This window comes from Balaenoptera borealis (genome assembly GCF_965194805.1).
Source record: "Balaenoptera borealis genome assembly, chromosome: 16".
NCBI classification, from domain to species: Eukaryota; Metazoa; Chordata; class Mammalia; order Artiodactyla; family Balaenopteridae; genus Balaenoptera; species Balaenoptera borealis.
This window is the reverse complement of record NC_138872.1, coordinates 46,924,222-46,943,988: the sequence shown is the minus strand read 5'-3', so window position 1 is coordinate 46,943,988 and position 19,767 is coordinate 46,924,222. Positions and strand designations below refer to the sequence as shown.

Genomic DNA, 19,767 nt, shown 5'->3' with positions numbered 1-19,767 from the left:
TCTTAACACGATGCTGGATCTCATTAAACTTCTCCAGGGTCTCCTGCCCTCCTCGTGGCTGACCCCGTCTGACTTCCGTCCCGGTTTCTGCGGGTGCCCGTTCCCACTGTGCTCTGCTCTGCCTGCCCGCCCGGCCCCCTGCCCATGGACCCTGCAGGCTCAGGACTAGAGCTGTGTGGCCAGAGGATCGGGGCATGCAGGCCTGGAGCAGCCGGCGACTTTGAGGAGGATGAGGGCAGAAATGGCCCAGGGCTGGGACAGCCTGTGCTCACCTCGGCCAGCGTCCCCCGGGCCCTGTCACAGGGGGAGGGGAGGGCTGCACCCAGGGTCGCCTCTGCTGCGCACCTTGTGTGATGCTCAAAACAAGGAAAAAGAGCCCCTTCCACACCCATCGTGCGAACATGAGAACAAGAAACGTAGTAACTTTCAAATAAAACCTCAGTCACAGGAACTGTTATCAAAAATGCAGACCTGACGGAGGCAAAGACCGACACAGACACAGGGCAGACTTAACTTCTGAACCTAAGAAAGCTTGGGAACCACAACATTCCCACACGGAGTCTTCTGGAAGAGAATGGGGGTGGAAAACTACCTCCAGTTTGGAAAAATCTTTGCTAACAGTTCTGACCTCCACTTGTTCCTTTGTATTTTGTGAAACATTAACTCTGGTCACTCCTCTCAAAGGGGACCTGCCTGAAGAGCGAGCCCAGGACAGCCCACGTGTGCTGCCCGAGTGGCGGAGGAGGGGCTCTTGCCGCCTCTTTGTTCTCTACTTTGCCCCCATCTCCTTGCACACCTACTCACTAACACCGGCTATCCCCTCTTTGGGGGCCACTACTCGGCACCTGCTGGGCTACAGCCTGGTCTCGGCCACCGTCATCCACCGCCACAGAGTCTGCACTCCAGGCACTGTCTCTCTCCATGCGGCAGCCAGAGATCTTTTGGAAACGTAAATCAATCGGGTCGTGTCACACTCTCGCACACAAGCAGAGGTAGCGGGGACCTTCCTGCAGCCCGCAGGGCCCTGTGCCCCCTGGCCTGGGGTCCCCCCCTCTGCACTGGCCGCCGTCTCGTCCTGCCCGGTACCCACCAGCTTGTGACCTGCAGTTCCTCCTCACGGGGATGCTCTTCCCTCCGGGCTCCGCTCAGAGAGGCCTTCCCACCCTCCACACTGCACCCCCCCCAACCAGCTCCATGGTTCTTAGCGCTGAATCCCACCTGACCCCGCTTCTGTGTTCATCACGTCTCTCAGGCCTATGAGGACGGACGCCTCGGGAGGGCAGGGACCCTGTCTGTCTAGTTCACCCTCTATCCTCACAGTAGAAGCTCCCTAGTTATTTACCAGATGAAAGAAGGGAGGGAGGGAGGGAGGGAATTCACTGATCGTCTGGTACTTCAACACACAGGAAAATCTGCTAGGGAAATAGATCACATCCATGGTCTATGCTCTACTGACTTTTTTTTTTGGTGAGTATTTTCATCTATTCCTATATTTTGATTTTTTATAGTTTTACCTGGAAATCTCTGAATTATTAAAGAAACAGAGAAGCATTGTTTAATTTTATTTCCTAGAATTTTCACCCCAAAAAAGATTATCAAAAATATCAAAATATTACTGATACACTGGTATACAGAATTCATAGAGTTTTCAAAGGAAAAAAAAAAGCATCAAAAACACTTGATACAACTGGTATGAGGAGCAGATATTTCAGTTGAAAGCTTCCAGCATTTCTCATTTCTTTCAACATTACTGACATAGCTTTTAACTTTGTTTAAATTGCCTTGTTCATCCCTGTGATGTTTTAGCAACAGCTTCTCGGAAAACAGTGCTAAGTTTAAAAGTCTGGGAAAGATGACACCAGAAGGTACAGCTTCAAATGATCATTTTGACATCTGTGGTTCCTGTATTTGTGAACCTTCTGCCCGCCGGCTTCCTCTGGGCCCACGCCCCCTCATCTGAGAAAGAAAAGGGCTGGACGCAAGGCCCTGGAGGCCCCGCCGGCTCAGTCCCACCTCACCCCCACGGCTCCCTGAGCGCCGGCTCCAGCCTCCAGAGCACAGGTCTGGGAACGGGGACCCCGAGCATTTCCGGGGGGCAGGTGCCACCAGCCTGGGTAGGAGGGTGCTGACCACTGCCAGGCAGGTAGGGAGGGTGCTGCCTGGGCGGGAGGAACCTGCAAGGACCGGACTGGAGAAGCAGAAGGGAGAGGCTGCCCCCCACCCCCCAAACCTTATTAGGAGCTGGAGGGATGTGTAGACACTCATCACGGGAAACTCTAATGCACTGCTTACCTCTGGGACATTATAAACACAAAGACACCAAACAAAAATGAACGACCAGGAGGAAAACACTTCACATAAGTGTATTTTAATGACGCCACTATATTTTTCACTGCACTCTGACAATTTATCACTTAAAATAATTGTTTTTCTAGAATGAATTTAAAACTTCAAGTTTAAAACCATCAAATCAGTTAAAAGTATTCTGGAGCAATTAACCAACCCTCCTGGGATTATGAAGAAGGATATTATAAAACGTCAGTTACTGCTTTTCCACAAACTGATGACAGTTTAAAATGGAAAAATCTACTATTAAGTAATATGACTACTTACTCTTAATTTGAGAACTTTTTTTAAAACCAATAATGAAAATAAATGAACTATCAAAGTACTGGATACTTACCTTCATAATTCTGTTACAAAAGACTGATTATCATCTCATCGTTCACTTTGTAAAGCTATTTAATAAACGGAGGCTTTAGTATTTTAATTATTACGTTGAAAACAGAAACATCTGTTTTACAATGTTAATTAATTGAAAATATACTCACCATGTCTTTTTATTCATTGTAAGCTCCATTATCATGCGCCTAAAAATAATCAGAACAGCTTTACACGCATCAACTTGCTCCTTCAAGAGCATGGGAACTTCCACACACGGTTCCAGCAAAAAGACGTTTGCAGCGTTTGTCAAAAATACCTGAGAACCAACAAATTTTACATGAGAAAATATAATTAAACAGATAAACCTGAACAAATTTTGTTTAAAGGGAATGATATTAATTTCACCTTTGAGCTATTTCAATAAGACAAGTGGTACCAACACATACTCAAATTTATTCTAGTTCATCCCTTAGAATTACTTAAGTACGGATCCTTGAAAGACCTTTTCTAGAAAAATAATTGCCATTACATATTAATATTGCAGATTTAGAAATTTATGAATCAGAAAGGCTTCTGAAGATTTCTTTTTGACACCCCTTCAAAAATTTTTTTAAAAAGATAAGACAGGGCTTCCCTGGTGGCGCAGTGGTTGGGAGTCTGCCTGCCAATGCAGGGGACACAGGTTCGAGCCCTGGTCTGGGAAGATCCCACATGCCACGGAGCAACTAGGCCCGTGAGCCACAATTGCTGAGCCTGCGCGTCTGGAGCTTGTGCTCCGCAGCAAGAGAGGCCGCGATGGTGAGAGGCCCGCGCACCGTGATGAAGAGTGGCCCCCGCTTGCCATAACTAGAGAAAGCCCTCGCACAGAAATGAAGACCCAACACAGCCATAAATAAATAAATAAATAAATAAATAAATAAATAAATAAATGGATCATCACGTTTAAAAAAATAAAAAAATAAATAAAAATAAAGAACTGTTATAAAAAGTATTGTGATTAAAAAAAAAAAAAAAAGATAAGACAGGATCATTGCCTGTGGGTGAGGAACCTTGAGGGGCCGGCAGAGAGGGTAGGGGCCCTGGGGCAGACAGCGGCTGGAAAGAACGACCTGGCTCTTGTTGAGTCCCCAGCTTCGCTGACATGAAGGCCTTGCTGACAGGAGGCAGCCAGTACCACCCAAATGGCAGCCAGCAAAGAGGCAAAGGCGCGTGGTCAACACTGCACACCTTCCAGCAGCATGGGCTTTCAATATGAGAAATACAATATGCAGCAGAATACAAAACCTAAGGAAATTCTTAGGATAAAAACTGAGATTTTGAACAAAATTTAGCAAGTACGCCAACTGCTCTACACTCAGCCTTTAGGATACAAGTCCCCTGTCCTGTACCATCGATAGAGAATTGTGAGGAGCACGGATCCAGGCTACCCTGTAGGGAGTTACTGCCCGGGGGCACTGCTGCAGCATAACAACGTGTCATCATTTACAGAGAGTCAGGACATTCTGAGCTGTCAACCAAGTGACAAGGATGGAGCTTCTCCACCTTCTAGACCTACTACAGTCCCTCTTAGTTCTCCTCTCCATTCAACAGCACAGACACCAATGATCTGGGAACAAACAGAGCTGGCTCACTTGTGGACGAAATCCATTAACACAGCATCTCAAAACAGATGCACAAACTGACCAGAGGAACTGAAATGAGCACACTCAAAAGTCAAGTGGGCGAACTAAAATGTTGACAGCCTCTGAGATCATTTTATGCAAGATTAAAAACGTATCGTGTCCCAATTTTCTAGGAAGAATCACAAAAGCAGCACTATAATAGTTGATAACAGATGATAACAGCACTTGTGAAGACTTACTAAGCTTCGAGTAAGAAAAATGAAAATAAAGAACCTTTTGACTAGCGAACTATAGCTTTAGTGACTACGTCTTTTAAAGAAGTATGCCATAGATGATGTACTACAATACAGATCCTTTTTAATTCAATGTACTTGGCTCCTTGATTTAATTTTAAACCTTTGCATACTCCAAAGTAAAAGTGAGGAGCCTTCATATATTATATTTCTTTCATTTTACTTTCAAAACAACATCAAAAATGTTGACTTCATGACTATTTATTACCATGTTAGTATCAGTTAGGATAAAAATAAATCAACAAAATGAATATGTCCAAATTATACTTGTCAGAAGCAACTATAAAACAGTACTATCTTATCAAACCTCCACTTGGCCACATTTTCCTCATTAACCAAATCAAGGACCAAGGTCCTCGATAAAATGAGAACAAAAACAGCTATCTAAATCCAAACTAAATATTTTTTAAAACTGTAGAGCTATAATCAAGTAGAAATTCTTTTTCCTGGCTCAGCCAAGGGGATGTAAGTTCTCCTTCTAGAGAATAAATAACTCACCTGAACTCAGGGAAATAACAGGCACCTGCAACCCCCACTGGCTGACTACGGGATGCTCTGCGGGGAGGGGGTGGGGCGGGGACTCCTGCAACCATTGCTCTGGTGGGCGCACAGGTGACGTTTAGGAGCTGCGCCAAAGTTCTCTGAAGCTATTCAAGTAAAATCATCTTGATTTTTTTTAAGCTAAAATTATTTGCTGATTTTCAAATTATTTGCTGATTTTTAATGAAAAATGAGAAAATTAATTAATTACAGTATATTAAACTGCCAATTAACTTGAAAACAAAAAGGATCCCATGATAAGGAATCCTCTCAAGAGACAGATGACAGAAACACGGCATCACTGAAAACTGGGTACCATGCCTTCCTGCCCCAGACCCTACGCCCAGCCTCTGTGTGGGAAGCCTAACTGGACACAGATGAACGTGGATATGGATATGGGGAGGAGGGTGGAGTGCCAGGGATCAGGGGAAAGAGAGGGACCCTGTGTTTTCACGTATACTTCTAACAACCTTCAAACTGGGTGCAACCCAAGAGGTAATCTCCCAATCTTCATTTTTGAGATAAAATCCTGAGATCTGGGGAGACTGAGTGATAAGCCAAAGCTGCTCTTTCCAATGTTCCCAAATGGTATTGGTTCTAGTTCATATATTCATTCAGAGAAATATCTAAAAATTACTGCATTAATCATCATTCTTCATAAACACAGGCAATTTTTAAGAGGAATATTACTTGTAAGATTATATAATCACCAAGTTTGTCTTACAAATTAGAATCCAGGTAACTCACTACCCATATGTGTTCAGAATGTGGCACATATATAAAGTGGAATATTACTCAGCCATAAAAAGAAAAGAAATTGAGTTATTTGTAGTGAGGTGGATGGACCTAGAGTCTGTCATACAGAGTGAAGTCAGTCAGAAAGAGAAAAACAAATATCGTATGCTAACACATATATATGGAATCCGAAAAAAAAAAAATGGTTCTGAAGAACCTAGGGGCAGGACAGGAATAAAGATACAGACGTAGAGAATGGACTTGAGGACACGGGGAGTGGGAAGGGTAAGCTGGGACAAAGTGAGAGAGTGGCATGGACATATATACACTACCAAATGTAAAACAGATAGCTAGTGGGAAGCAGCCGCATAGCACAGGGAGATCAGCTGGGTGCTTTGTGACCACCTAGAGGGGTGGGCTAGGGAGGGTGGGAGGAAGACGCAAGACAGAGGAGATATGGGGATATATGTATATGTATAGCTGATTCACTTTGTTATAAAGCAGAAACTAACACACCATTGTAAAGTAATTATACTCCAATAAAGATGTTTAAAAAATAAATAAATAAATAAAAAGAAGATACTTTTAAGGTTGAAATCTCAGTCATATATTCACTGTATAACAATCCCTCTCAAAAAACTGCAACCAGTTCAGATGTCTTCTCTGACTAAAAAAAAAAAAAAAAATCTTTATAAATTGAAGGTGGGGAAGCAGAAAGAAAATTTAGCATGAGAATTTAAGGGCTGTTTACTGATGGATGGCTAAAAACATCACCATACTTTATACGATGTTACCCCCAATAAACAAAATGTTCAAGCTGACTCCATCCGGGAGCCTTCCCATCTGTGGCCGGCGCATACCTGCAGCATAGCCTGGGCCCCAGCCTTCACGTTCTTATTCTCCTCTTCGGTCACACACCCTCTGCTCACAGCACTCGTGAAGGAATAAGTTCGTCCCCAACTGGAAGATCGCTTGTGACCAGAACTTTCAGATGAGGTCTTTAGAAAATAACAATCAGTCAGCAGAGTGGGGAGAAGCACATGTTGTATATTTAGTTCCTTACGCTCACCAGAATTCATGAGATTACAGGTTCCAGAAGGCAAGTCTCTTTTCTGTTGTGTTCACCATTCTACCTCCATCACCTAAAATGGTGCTTAGCACTTAGTATGTGCTGAAGAAATAGATAACGTTTGTCCAATGGCCCAGTGAACATGACTGTTGATTTGTTTTGACCTCATGACTAGTTATTAAGATGACTTCACCAATATTGAAAAATCAAATTAAGGAATTAATATAGATATTTAAAAGCGATATACCTTTGGTTACAAGTATTTTTTAATGTTTGGTGTTAATTGCCATGACAAACTCCCACTTTTAGAAATAATTCTCAGACTAGATGTCAAAATAGCATGCCAGAAATATAAATACGACCTAAGTTTTTTTTGCGCATCAAGTAGAGGCCCACTCACAACCTGTGGCTTTATCTAACATGGAATGAAAGGTCCATCCTGATAGCACCCCTCTCTGAGAACAGCACCAGCCCTGAAGCGAGGCTCGCAGTGGAGATTAATATTGTGTGTCACATTGGACTGTTGCTGGTATGGCCACTGTACAAGGAAAGTCTGCCAAAACATTCTAAATTTAGTTAAGTGAATATTACTTATTTAAGCATATCAATGATATGGCAGTGACATTTTTAGTCTCATCAGAGATGTGCAAAGTATACTGGCTTATTCAAAGACTCTCATGCAGTAGTGAATAAAGAAGCTGCCACGCACACGTGGCCAAGCCTGAGCTTAGGATGTGGCAGAGGACCTTGAACAGCGAACAGAAGCAGCCCCCCTGAGGCAGGCGCTCATGGAACTCAGCAACCCGAGAGCATCAGAGCTGACAACAAAGAGGTGGCCTGACTGCGACCCTTGACTGAGCAGAATACTTTGCTTTATATTTTAATATAGATGCTCCCAACTCAAACAATAAGTGATAAAATATTACCTGCTTGTTATCAGTCTCTGAAAATCCTGATTTTTCAGCATCTTCTTGGGCAACTTCTTTTATGTCTGGTTCCTCCATGAACACAGGTTTGTCCTGGAGGATCCACTTTCTGTATACTTGAACTACTTTTCTGGTTACAGCTATGTCACAGGAAGGCAGCAAAAATGCCTAAAATGATAAGAGAAACTCCCTTTAACACAAGCTCAGGTCACCAAAGAGCCCAACAGACATTTGCAACGCCCATCACCAATCTCAGACTTTCCTTTGAAACACAGACTACACAGGGCCACATGTTTCTGTGCACACCAAACTTACCTGAGGAAAAAAGACAATTGTGTTTACGGCAGTTGCTTCAATTGGGCCAATTGTGTAACTGGGCCAGAAAACAAAATGCAATTTTTTTTCCACAAAATAACCAAAATGCATACCTATAGAGATATATTAATTGGCTGTATGAACAATAGTAACTGTACAACTGAGAACTTTTCCCAACAAATGAGAAATAGATGATGAGATGGTAGAGATCATAGTACAGCCAGTTGTCACGTCTCTTCCCAAGTTCACATTCAGTGATGCTGTGTTGGTAACTTGAATTGGCCATAGTGGGAGTAGTGACAACACAGAAGTTGGCAAATGTTACCACCCAGGGCTTTTGTTTTCTTTCTTTTGTCTTTTTTGCCTTTTCCTTTCCTTTCCTTTCCTTTCTCTTTCTTCCTTTCCCTTCCTTCTTTCTTTCCTCCTTCCTTCCCTCCCTTCCTTTCTTGAGAGTCAGTTGTCCAACTGGCCAGTTGTAGCATTATGCATACTTATGTGAACTTTTTAACATTAAAGAATCCCCTTACACATCTGCACACAGAATTTTTGTTTAAGGTGATCAGAATCCAAACGTAGACAACTATGTAACCCAAATTCAATATTACCTTCCTCCCAGAAAGCAAATATAAATCCCCTCTGGAGGAAAATAAAATCATAGTAAAACCAAAATTATTTGCACAGTCTGATTAATATGATATACAGCATATTAATAAAAAAATTAGAAACGTGAGAAAAGAAGTCAACATTAATAAAATCACGTTAAAAACAGATAATAATTTAAACATATAAGAGATCTAGGTAAAGTATCAGAAAAAGATGTATATGAAATTGAAAAATAAAATAACCAAAATTAAAAGCCCAGTGTAAATGGCTGACAATAGGATGGATGTAGCTGAAGAGTAAACTGGAAAAAAAATCCGATGAAAATATACAGAATGAAGCACAGAGAGACAAAGGATGGCTCCATCAGAAGAGAGGTGAGAGAGAACGCAATGCAAAGGTTATCTTTTCCATGGCTGGAGATGCAGAAGGAAAGAATGAGTCAAAAGCAGCAGAAACAATATCTGAAGATAGAATGGCTGAGAATTTTACCCAAAATGATAAAACACATCAAGCCACAGATTCAAGAATCACAAAGAAACACAAGCAGGATACATTCAAAGCATATTACACTAAGACTGCTGAAAACCAAAGACAATCTGAAAATCTTAAAAGGAGCCAGGGGGAAAAAAGACACATTTCTTCCAAAGGAATAACCACATGACTTAGCATAACTTCTCAAAGAAACAATGAAAGCCAAAAACCAATGGAACAAAATATTCAATGTGCAGAAAGAAAGCAGCTGCCAAAGTAGAATCTGACATCCATAAAGAAATATTTCAAAAATAAAGCAAAACAGACGTTTTCAGATAAGAAAATGAGAAAATTTTTACCAAGAGACCTAATCTAAGGGAAATACTAAAAGTTATTCTTTAAGCAGAAGGAAAATAATTCCAGGTCAGAGATTTGGGAAGAAATAAAGTGCAACAAAAATGGTAATTATTTGGATAAATCTAAATGAATAATATATATATATGAATACATATAAAAAAAAGAATAAAACTGGAAAAAGTAATTATAGTAGTTCTGAAAGAGATGATATATATGTATATGTATATATATATTTGTGTATATATAATACATATTATATATTCATAATATGGCATTAAATGGCATACACATACATAACAGTGGTATATAAACTAAGAAGGAGTAAATGGAACTAAAATGCATACCGAGAGGTAAAAGTTGAAATTAATGCTAGATTTTAAGTTAGGGATGCATATTGTTAATGCTTAAAATATTACAAATGAGTGTAAAAATACTTATCTAGAGGAGAAAAATAGGATGCTAAATGTAATCAGTCTGAAAAAATTAAGACAGAAAGTAGAAAGATAGTAGATGTAAACACAATTATAGCAGTTGTTACATTAAATGTAAATGCAATAATGCTCCAATCAAAAGACAGAGATTATAAGGTTGGATTTTAAAAGCTATTAAAAAGACCACATGCTATTTATAAGAGGACATCCAAAACATATGAAAAGGGGACGTTGAAAGCAAAAAGTTAGAAAAAGATTACCATGAAAATACTAACCAAAAGAAAACTGGAGAGCTACATTCAGAACAGGCAAGAACAACTTTTAGGCAAAAAAAAAAAAAAAAAAAAAGGCATTACTAGAGAAAAAGAAAGTTCTTAATGATAAAAGATTCAATTCAAAGGAATATATAATAATTCTAAATCTGTACTGCAACTAAGAATTTTACTTAGTAAAATTCATATTCATATATATCAAATACTGATAAACTGTGAAGAAACAGACAAATCCACAGTCACAGTAGGATATTTCTCAGCTGAGAAAACAGCAGACAAAAATAACAGGATAGAAGAGAGCTGAACACATACATCAGACCTTCTCACTCTCCTCCACGTCTCAACCTCTCATACCCTTCCTCTCTTTGTCTCTCCAAGGTGCATTCAGGATAATTTCTTCAGACCTGTCATCAAATGCATTCCCTCTTCAGCTGTATCTAATCTGCTATTAAACCTACCCATTGAAGTTTTCCTTTAATATTTCAATTATGACATTTTTTTCATCACTAGAAGTTCTATTTTCTTCCTATTCATATCTGCTTAGTCATCTGCTATGGTTTCTTGTTTTTTGCAAACATTTTCAAGCTTGTCTTTTATTTCTTTAAATGTGTTAAACATATTCATTCTTAAGTCTCAATTGTATAACTGAAATCCTTGTGAGGTTTTCTTGCCTTTTCTGATTTGTTTGTCTAGAAAAGTTTTGATGTATAAATTCCTAAGAGGAAGAAAGTGACCTGAAATTATTATACCCAGCTAAACTACTGTTCATGTGCAAAGGCAAAAAGAAAACATTACCCATCACAAAAGGACTCAAGGTAGATAAACAACAAGGATTTACTGTATAGCACAGGGAACTACATTCAGTATCTTGTATTGATAATAACCTATAATGGAAAAGAATCTGAAAAAGAATATATATATATTCTGTATTCTATATTCTGTATTATATATGTCATATATATTCTATATTCCATATTCTATGTGTTATATTCTATATGTTATATTCTATATAATATATGTTTTATATATATATATATAACTGAGTCACTTTGCTGTACACCTGAAACTAACACAATATTGTAAATCAACTATAGTTCAATAAATAAATAAGTAGGACTCAGGGAATAGAGCTGCCAATACACCTTCTTGAAAACACCACTCAGCGACAAAACGAGACCAACCAAGAAGTCAATCAAAGCAAGTATTTTAGGGCTGTGGACACCAGGAGGAACGAATCTGTCAAAATACAGAACCAAGATTAAATACCTCTGCCCATCAGGATTCCAAAATCAACTGCAAATGTAAATTTATAATATAATGAATATTTATATATTCATTATATTATAAATTTATAATATAATGAAATCAGCAGATGGGGAGAGGAGGCTCAAAAAAACACAAGGCTGCTAAGCTCTTCACGTTTCATAACAAGAAATCAAGTGCCACCTAACATTAAAACATGCAGGTAAAAAGTGATTCCAATATTTTAATGCTATTATAATCTTTTTATTATAGACACGTCTTCTAGCAATTAATATTTCTTGTGGTAAAGGAATATTTACTGGAATTTCAACAATTCCTTTGGGTTTGCTGTCTTTTCTTCTGTTAAATTCAGGTAAAAATAAAATTCAGAACTACTCATTAAAACTGCATTAAAGATTCATTCAGAGTTAAAGGCTCCATTGTCATAAAGCTATCCTGCGGTCCCCCACCCCACCCCTGCCACTTCCACACACCTGTCGTGGCCCTGGCCTTCACCTTGGTCAGCCTCTGTCTGATTCGCCTGTTTCTGTCCACGGCTGCCTGCCTGCCGGTCCACCCATCCCTGCCGGCCAAATTCTACCTCTGTCTGCCCGTCTACCTGCACCTACCCACCTGTCTGGCTACACCTTCCTGCTTATCTCCACCTCTGCTGGCTGGCCAGTCTGCACCTTCCTGTCTGTTCTACGCCTGCCTGCCAGTTTGTTTATGTCTATCAGCTCATCTGTAAGCCCTCCTGTCTAACCGTCCACCAGGCTGCTTCCTGTCTGTTCATATCCTGTCTCACCCTGTCCTCTCTGCTGGTCTCTCGTGCTGCCAGGCCAGCAGCCATCTATACACACAGAGAAATACCTAGAATGATGCTCTTCTAACACTGATAACAGTTACTTGGATGGCAGTGTTTGAGTGATTTGTTTTTGGCTTTCTCCACTATACTTATATCTATAGAAAGATACTATCTTTATCTAATGAAGTCATCTTTTTTTTAAATAAAGTTGCTCTTTAAAATAAAACCAAACTACCAACAAAACAACCTAATGAACAAATGTCCTTTAGAGCAGTACTTTCATTTCAGATCATAACCTAAGTAAGACATTTTCCATAAGGATACATGCATTTGTGTATGTAGTATACACAAAAATAAGTCAGAAGTTTCACAAAGAAATACTAATTCTTACAATATGCACTGCGCTGTGAATTTTTTTTGGTCTGTTCTATTTTACTTTATTTCATTAATTTAAAAAAAAATACTGGCTCTTGACCCACTACATTGATTTCATGACCAACAAATGATCACACAAGGTAGCCTGAAAAATAGCAGTTAGGAGACAAGTTTCTGGTGGAGTGACCCAGGGATCAGAACCGCCCTCCTGACACACTCCACCCGCCCAGCCTGCCTGCTGGAGACTGCCTTGAACCTTGCCAAACCTCATCTCCCTCAGGAACCGTCTACGGCCACAGCCTTCAACTCATTGAACCATCCAGTCTGAGGTGACTGCTCCGTCAGCCCCGCCCTGAGCCGCCCAGCCCCCAGTGGTCCTCGTGGGCCTTTGTTCCCACATCATGCGTGTGGACATCCGACCTGCCTCTTGTGCTGTTCTCTGTTACATACACACACATCTTAACTCCACACTGAAAACGTGCACTTCTTGAATGAATGCACATTTTTAAACTTTAACAGCCTTTAGGCTTAGTCTCTGAAGGATTTAAAATTAAAAAAGATATTTTTATAAAAGAAGTCACATTTTGTCTTCCATAGAAGAAAACTTCATTGACCAAGAGAGGGCAATAAAACGCAATGTTCAAACCCATGCCCCTTTTCCCAAATGTCTCTATTTCAGTATTTTAACAATGCATAATAATCATATTTGAAATTTCACATAAGCTTTCAAATTAGATTTGATTAAGAATAATTATAAAATGTAAACGTTTTTGAATTTCATGGTACAAAGATGGCTCCTAACTTCAGGCATAAGTAGTCTGCAGTTACCTCAATGATGCAGTTTCTACTTCAAAACTGAATTTACACTGGATCTAGGATTTTGATTGAATTTAGAACTTAGAACACACTATTGCCAGGGGTGGAATGCCAATAATGGATGCAAATGGAACTATGTGTATAATAAATAAATAAATACGCAATATAGGTAGAACCACATCAATTTAGCACTTGTCTCTTGTGCAAAATTGAAAAGCTTTGTTAATGATATCTGATTTTAAGTATTTGTATCCAAGCGTTTAAAACATTACTATAGATCAGGATCAGCAAACTACGATCCACAATGCAAATCCAGCCTGGCACTTAATTTCTGTAAGTAAGGTGTTACAGGAAAACAGCCGTGCTTGCTTGTTCCATGTGGTCCATGGCCACTTTCTCACCATTTTCTTAAGTAGAAATTTTTTATTGATTGAAATACAAAATACAGTAAAACCTCTAGAGTGCTGTGGATTATGCTGGGACTGTCACTCTTGGTGGAGGTTGTTTTCCTGTAAGTCTCAGAGGTGAAGGTTTCCTCCTTCCCCACGCGGGTCTCACCTCCGCGGGAAGCTCTTGGTGGTGCACGTGCGTCGCCCATGTGTGAACAGACCCCTCCTCTCCCCCAGACAGGTTTCCGCCACCCGAGGGCCTCCCTCTCTGCTTGGGGCACAGACTGAACGACCATCCCCTCATCACACACAAGCTCTCTCCACTTCCCAGGGCACCGGTTCCAAGACACAGGTGGCCAACGGCTGCTTCCATGTGCCAGGCCACTGTCTCACCCCATCAAGGCCCTGCTTCCTATGTCCGAAGCTGCAGCTGAGGGTTTCTGCCCAGCAGCACTACTGCCTTGTGGGCACACGTGTCACGGGCCGGGGGGTTGGGGGGACGCTGTCCTGTGCACCATAGATGCTTAGAATCACCCAGGCTCCCTCCCACTAGATGCCAGTAGCAGCACCTCCCTCCCCACTGTGACAGTCCCACAAGTGTCCAGTCACACACATGTCCAGACGGTGAATCAGCTGCAGCGGTGGGCGGGCTGCTCGGGGCTGCTCTGACCTCTCCAGCATCCTCCCTTGCTGCACCTGTTTTCTCGTCTGCGCTTCTGCTCATCCCGACACCTTCTCACCCACCAGTTTCCACCAAAGGTCTATTATTTCAACGTCATCACCTCGGCTCCTTTCCTTCCTCTGAATCCCCTCCCTAGCCTCCTTTTTCCTCTCAGGCCATAAATACGTCTACTGGAGGTGCCTGCCATATGCCTCTGTGGGCAAAGTCCAACTGTGCAGGAACCTGCAGCTCGTGAGCTCCTACAGCCCTGGAACAATCCAGCCTCGGGCCGTCTTGGCTGTGCTCACGTGCCGTGGTGGTTCAGTGCCGCGGGGGTTCAGGAGCGGCTTTCTCCCCGCCTCCCTCCGGGTTTAAAGTTTGTTATGGAAATGCGAGGTATTTGCAGGATGATTTAGTTCAAATATAAAATCTTCCCACCCCGTGTAGGAATTTTACAAAAACCAAAGACATAAAAACAAAATTAAAAATTACCAAAAAGCCCAAATCACAGCCCTCCACTTGACACATTAAATGTGGGATTAGAGAAATCATTATGGAGTTGTGTGATGGAGCCCAACTTGTCGATTATATTTCTTGGAGTATTATGAGTGAAAGGACAGGAACAGAAACCTCTTCAGCTCCGTGACCACACACACACACACACACACACACACACACTCACCTGGCGGAACACCTCGTTCACAAAGTTGACGTAGCCACGCGTGGACAGAAGGATGCGCTGGACCATCTCGTACACGGCGCGGTGCTCCTCCTCAACGCCGCAGACGCTGCAGCTGCTGAGCCGGCGCTCGGACAGGGTGCTGCTGTCCGAGTGGCTTCTGTCCTGCTCGGCCGCCCCGCCGCCGTCCAGCTCCGGCGCCCGCTCCTGCACCGCACCTCCACCCCCGACGGTCTGCAAGAAAGGCACCCGCTCCTGAGGGATCCTCCCAGACTCCAGAACACCTGGCAAGACTGAAGGCTTGCCTTGTTTTCAGGGACTCTGGTTACCATGCACTTGAAGAGCAGCGGAAACGCAGCCCTGCTCGGAGCACAAGGGACTCCTGGACCTGCACTTACCCACTTTCTAATTCACCAACTAACTCCCCCCAACTAAGTTATTTTAATGGGAAAAGTATTGCAGGGAGGGAGGCTGCGAAATGTTATCAGCCTGGTTTATATCTGTAAAATCACAGAATAAATTATGTGTAAATGAATTTATATTATCATTACCTGTGGTCTCCAGCCTTCAGCACTTAATCTACGGTCACAGAGATTTGGAAATTTGGTGGATTTTTTGCAGCCACAGTGCTGGGAAGCTTCATCTGATTCACATGAGTAAGTGACACCTTGATCGGAGGAGTGTCAATATCTTTAAAGGGTATTTTATGAGAAGGACCTTGATCTGAGTTTCATATTCAGAATCTCGGATCAAACTTAACTAAAATATTTACAAAACTTTAAATATTTAGAGGCTTTAGGAGCACCAAGAAATAAAATAATCTATGTAATCATTCACAAAGTTTAATTTGTTTTTTTGCTCTCATTTCCCCCAGAATTAAAGATTTCCTCCAAACACAACAGACATGTAATTTTGCTTCAATCTTTGCAAATTACAGTATTATTCTTGTGTCAAAAATATATAACCTAAATACCACTAAAATTCTACCTACTGTGAATATGTTTTACAAAAGTGACAAGAAACGAGTCGCACAAAATAACTTCAGCGACTACCAAGGATAGTTTGAAAGCAAAGCAGATGTCCAAATAATAATCTCTAGAGAAAATTAATAGAAAATTATATTGATAGTAATTTTTCTCTTCATGCCTGGGATATTAAGCCTGTGTGGCTTATCAAAGGCACTGCCACACTGTGCAGTGAGCTACCCTATAGAAATTATTTCACCTTTTTGATGGATCAACTACCTTGCAGAGAAAAATAAAATTTTACTCCTTTTACTGATATACATACATTTTTAATCTGTAAAGCATGGAGGTTAGATTAAATCTAATGTCCTTTATGGCTTAGTAAACTGTGACGTTTTGATCAATAACTTTCATTTTCCCAACAAGCCAAAAAAAAAAAAAAGTATACACATACTTACATAGAAAATTTTAAATGGCCACAAATTCTTTGGCACTCCCTCTGCAGAAGGGGGAAATCTGTGTCCCCTGCTTTGGATCCCCACAGGCTGGGGGACAGAGTTAACCAGCAGAACGGAAGGGTGGAGGGGACCTGTGCCTTCTCAGGACCCAGGCCCAGGAGGCTGACCACTCTCGCTTGGCATCTCTGTGAACTTTTGCTCTCGGAGCCCTAAGCGGCCAGGGAAGAAGTCCAACTGCCTTGCTAGAGGGGCTACGTGGAAAGGGAGGCCCAGTGGAGCCCAGCCTTCCAGTTGCACCCATCAGAGTAACAGGCACGGGAATGAAGTCATCCTGGACCCTCCGGACCAACCAGCCATTGACCACCACCCACTGACCTCAGCTAATGCCGCATGAAGCACACAAATTGTCCAACCAAATCCCACCCAAATTCCTGACCCAAAAAGGGAAATAAGTAATATGATTAAAGGGTTGTTGTTTTAAGCCACTCCATTTTGAGGTCATTAGATAACGAATTAGATAACACAGCAATTAGATAACTAAAATCATGTATGTAAAGAATTATGTTTAGGGCTTCCCTGGTGGCGCAGCAGTTGAGAATCTGCCTGCCAATGCAGGGGACACGGGTTTGAGCCCTGGTCTGGGAGGATCCCACATGCCGCGGAGCAACTAGGCCCGTGAGCCACAATTTACTGAGCCTGCGCGTCTGGAGCCTGTGCTCCGCAACAAGAGAGGCTGCAATAGTGAGAGGCCCACGCACCGCGATGAAGAGTGGCCCCCACTTGCCACAACTAGAGAAAGCCCCCGCACAGGAACGAAGACCGAACACAGCCATAAATAAATAAATAAATAAATGAATGAATAAACCCAAAAGTTTAAAAAAAAAAAAAAGTGAGCTCTGTGATCCAAATAGAACATAATGATAACATAGATGAATTTCCCATCATGCCATAAACTGAAAAAACTTCTCTAGATAAAACAGTGCTTTTCTCAGCCTCCTCTAGTTCACACCAACAAAAGGATGCTTTCCAAAAACATCTGTATGTTTTAACAGACGTTTATAATTATAGTAAGTGATGAGAGTGGAAACAAACTGGTAATTCAAGTTTATTCCTTTCTTGCCTCTTTTCTGAAGATTAACAATAAGAGCATGAATACGAATTAACTACAGAGAGAGGTCCATTTTCTGCCCACTACAATCAAGCTGGAATTCTCAACTATAATTTAGTATTAGTTGATTCCGGTGGTAAATATAAAGATGTTTTTTACGTCTCTGCCATATGATGAAGGCTTAGCCAGTGAAACAGACATATCTGCTTGGACTAGGTCTGTGCTGTCAGGGCTCAGGAAATTGCATGCTACAGGCTACCACTTAATCCCTCCCCTCCCCACCCTGGTTTCCTCTCAACCCATGGCTCATACTGAGACTTGCTCACCCTCAGGGTCAGGCCAGATGAGGATACCCACAAAGCAGGTGTGAAACGAGGATGCAGCTGCCGTTCTGCTGGTGATGCCTGATGCCACTCAATTCCCCATCATGATATGCCCACGGGGTTGGAGGCAGCCTAAGCTTGCCTTGATAGAAGTAAGAACACAGAGCACTAGAGTGGCAGTCAACAGGCAAGTGGGTCTGTGTGATACACAAGCTTCCCCAGGGGTGTCAAGTTGTGTGATTCATCTTTTCTAACTGTTCACCCCATAAGATACAACAATTTCGGGAAACCCATAGCCCATGAATCATTATTGAAGGGCTGGCTCAGAATTAGTAAAAGTGGTACTTTAACACTGTAACTAAAGAGTTATCATACAAATAAGTGTGATCAACTGTCTTAGAATCGCACACTTTTTTTCATTCCCTCATGGAGTTCTTTGGGTTTTAATGCTTAATTAATGTGCTACTGAAATTTTAAAATCACTACTCCGCTTTCTCTAATATATGCTGAAGTACTTCTATATCACACAAAAATGAATTACCAAGGAATAAATAATAGTTCACTGAAAACACTGTAGGCTGAGATGAAGCACCAAGAATGTTCAGGTTTGAAAGGGGGATTTGTGGTCATTGTTGCCAACATGGTACCAGATTTCCAGGCAACCGTATTCTTGCTCTCCCATGAATGATGCCACCAAACAAGAAAATCTGTCAAACCAGATTCTCCGAGGGCTAAGTGAGCTAATTCCTTTCCTCCCTGGTGAAAAATACTGTCAAAGTTATTAGTTCTAGATCAAAAGGAAGTAAATTCACTTTGGAAAAACACACACACAAAACCCCCCATACATGACCTTTAACACAGTAATAGTGGCAAAAGTGTGAACTCTATTTGGAAGCAGCATTTAAAATATTGTTTTAAAGGGCTTTTATAAGAGCAGTACATTCTTTGAAAAGAGATTCTGGATCACCTGACTTAGACAGTGATGTTCGCCTTACACGGATAAAATTATATTAAACTTGAAACGCCAAACAAAAACTTTCAGGAGATAAATACAATTACATGTGCTTTTATTCCTACAACTCCATTTCCAAAATTTAATATTCAGTTGTTTAAACTGCTTTTTCTCCTGTATGATGTAAATGAGGAGCAGAACATACGGTGTGCACACATGAGATGAGAGGGAAAACAGAATTGTAAGGCAGAAACGGAAACACAAGGAGACAGGTCGGCTGAATAATGACCAAGATGTCCACGCGCCCGGAATCCCGGAACCTTTGACTGTGCTGCCTTACGTGGCAGAAGGGACTGAGCAGATGTGACTAAATTAAGGATGCTGAGATAGGGAGAGGACCCTGAATTACTTGGGTGGTCCCAATGTAACCACAAGGACCCACAAGGAGGCAGGAGGAGCAGACACAGAGAAGGTGATGTGAAGATGGAAACAGAGGGAGAAATGATGTGATGAGGGGTGGTGAGCTGGGGAAATGCAGCAGCCTCTGGAGGCCAGGTAAGGCAAGAGCATGGACCCCCCCCCCCCCCCACAGCACCGGAGCTTCCAGAGGGAACACAGAGCTGCCCACACCTTGATTTTAGCCCACTGAGACCGATTCTGGCTTTCTGGCTTCCAGAGCTGTAAGATAATACATTT

General features: G+C 41.7%; 1 protein-coding gene across 1 annotated transcript in view; it reads right to left on the bottom strand.

Annotated features, from left to right (window-relative positions):
- RALGAPA2 (Ral GTPase activating protein catalytic subunit alpha 2) overlaps positions 1–19,767 on the bottom strand; it is a 278,311-nt gene that overhangs the window by 190,126 nt on the left and 68,418 nt on the right. Inside the window, 4 exon segments of the mRNA XM_082359553.1 lie at positions 2,832–2,980; positions 6,715–6,852; positions 7,850–8,017; positions 15,269–15,499. Of these exon segments, the coding sequence (XP_082215679.1) occupies positions 2,832–2,980; positions 6,715–6,852; positions 7,850–8,017; positions 15,269–15,499 (686 nt within the window).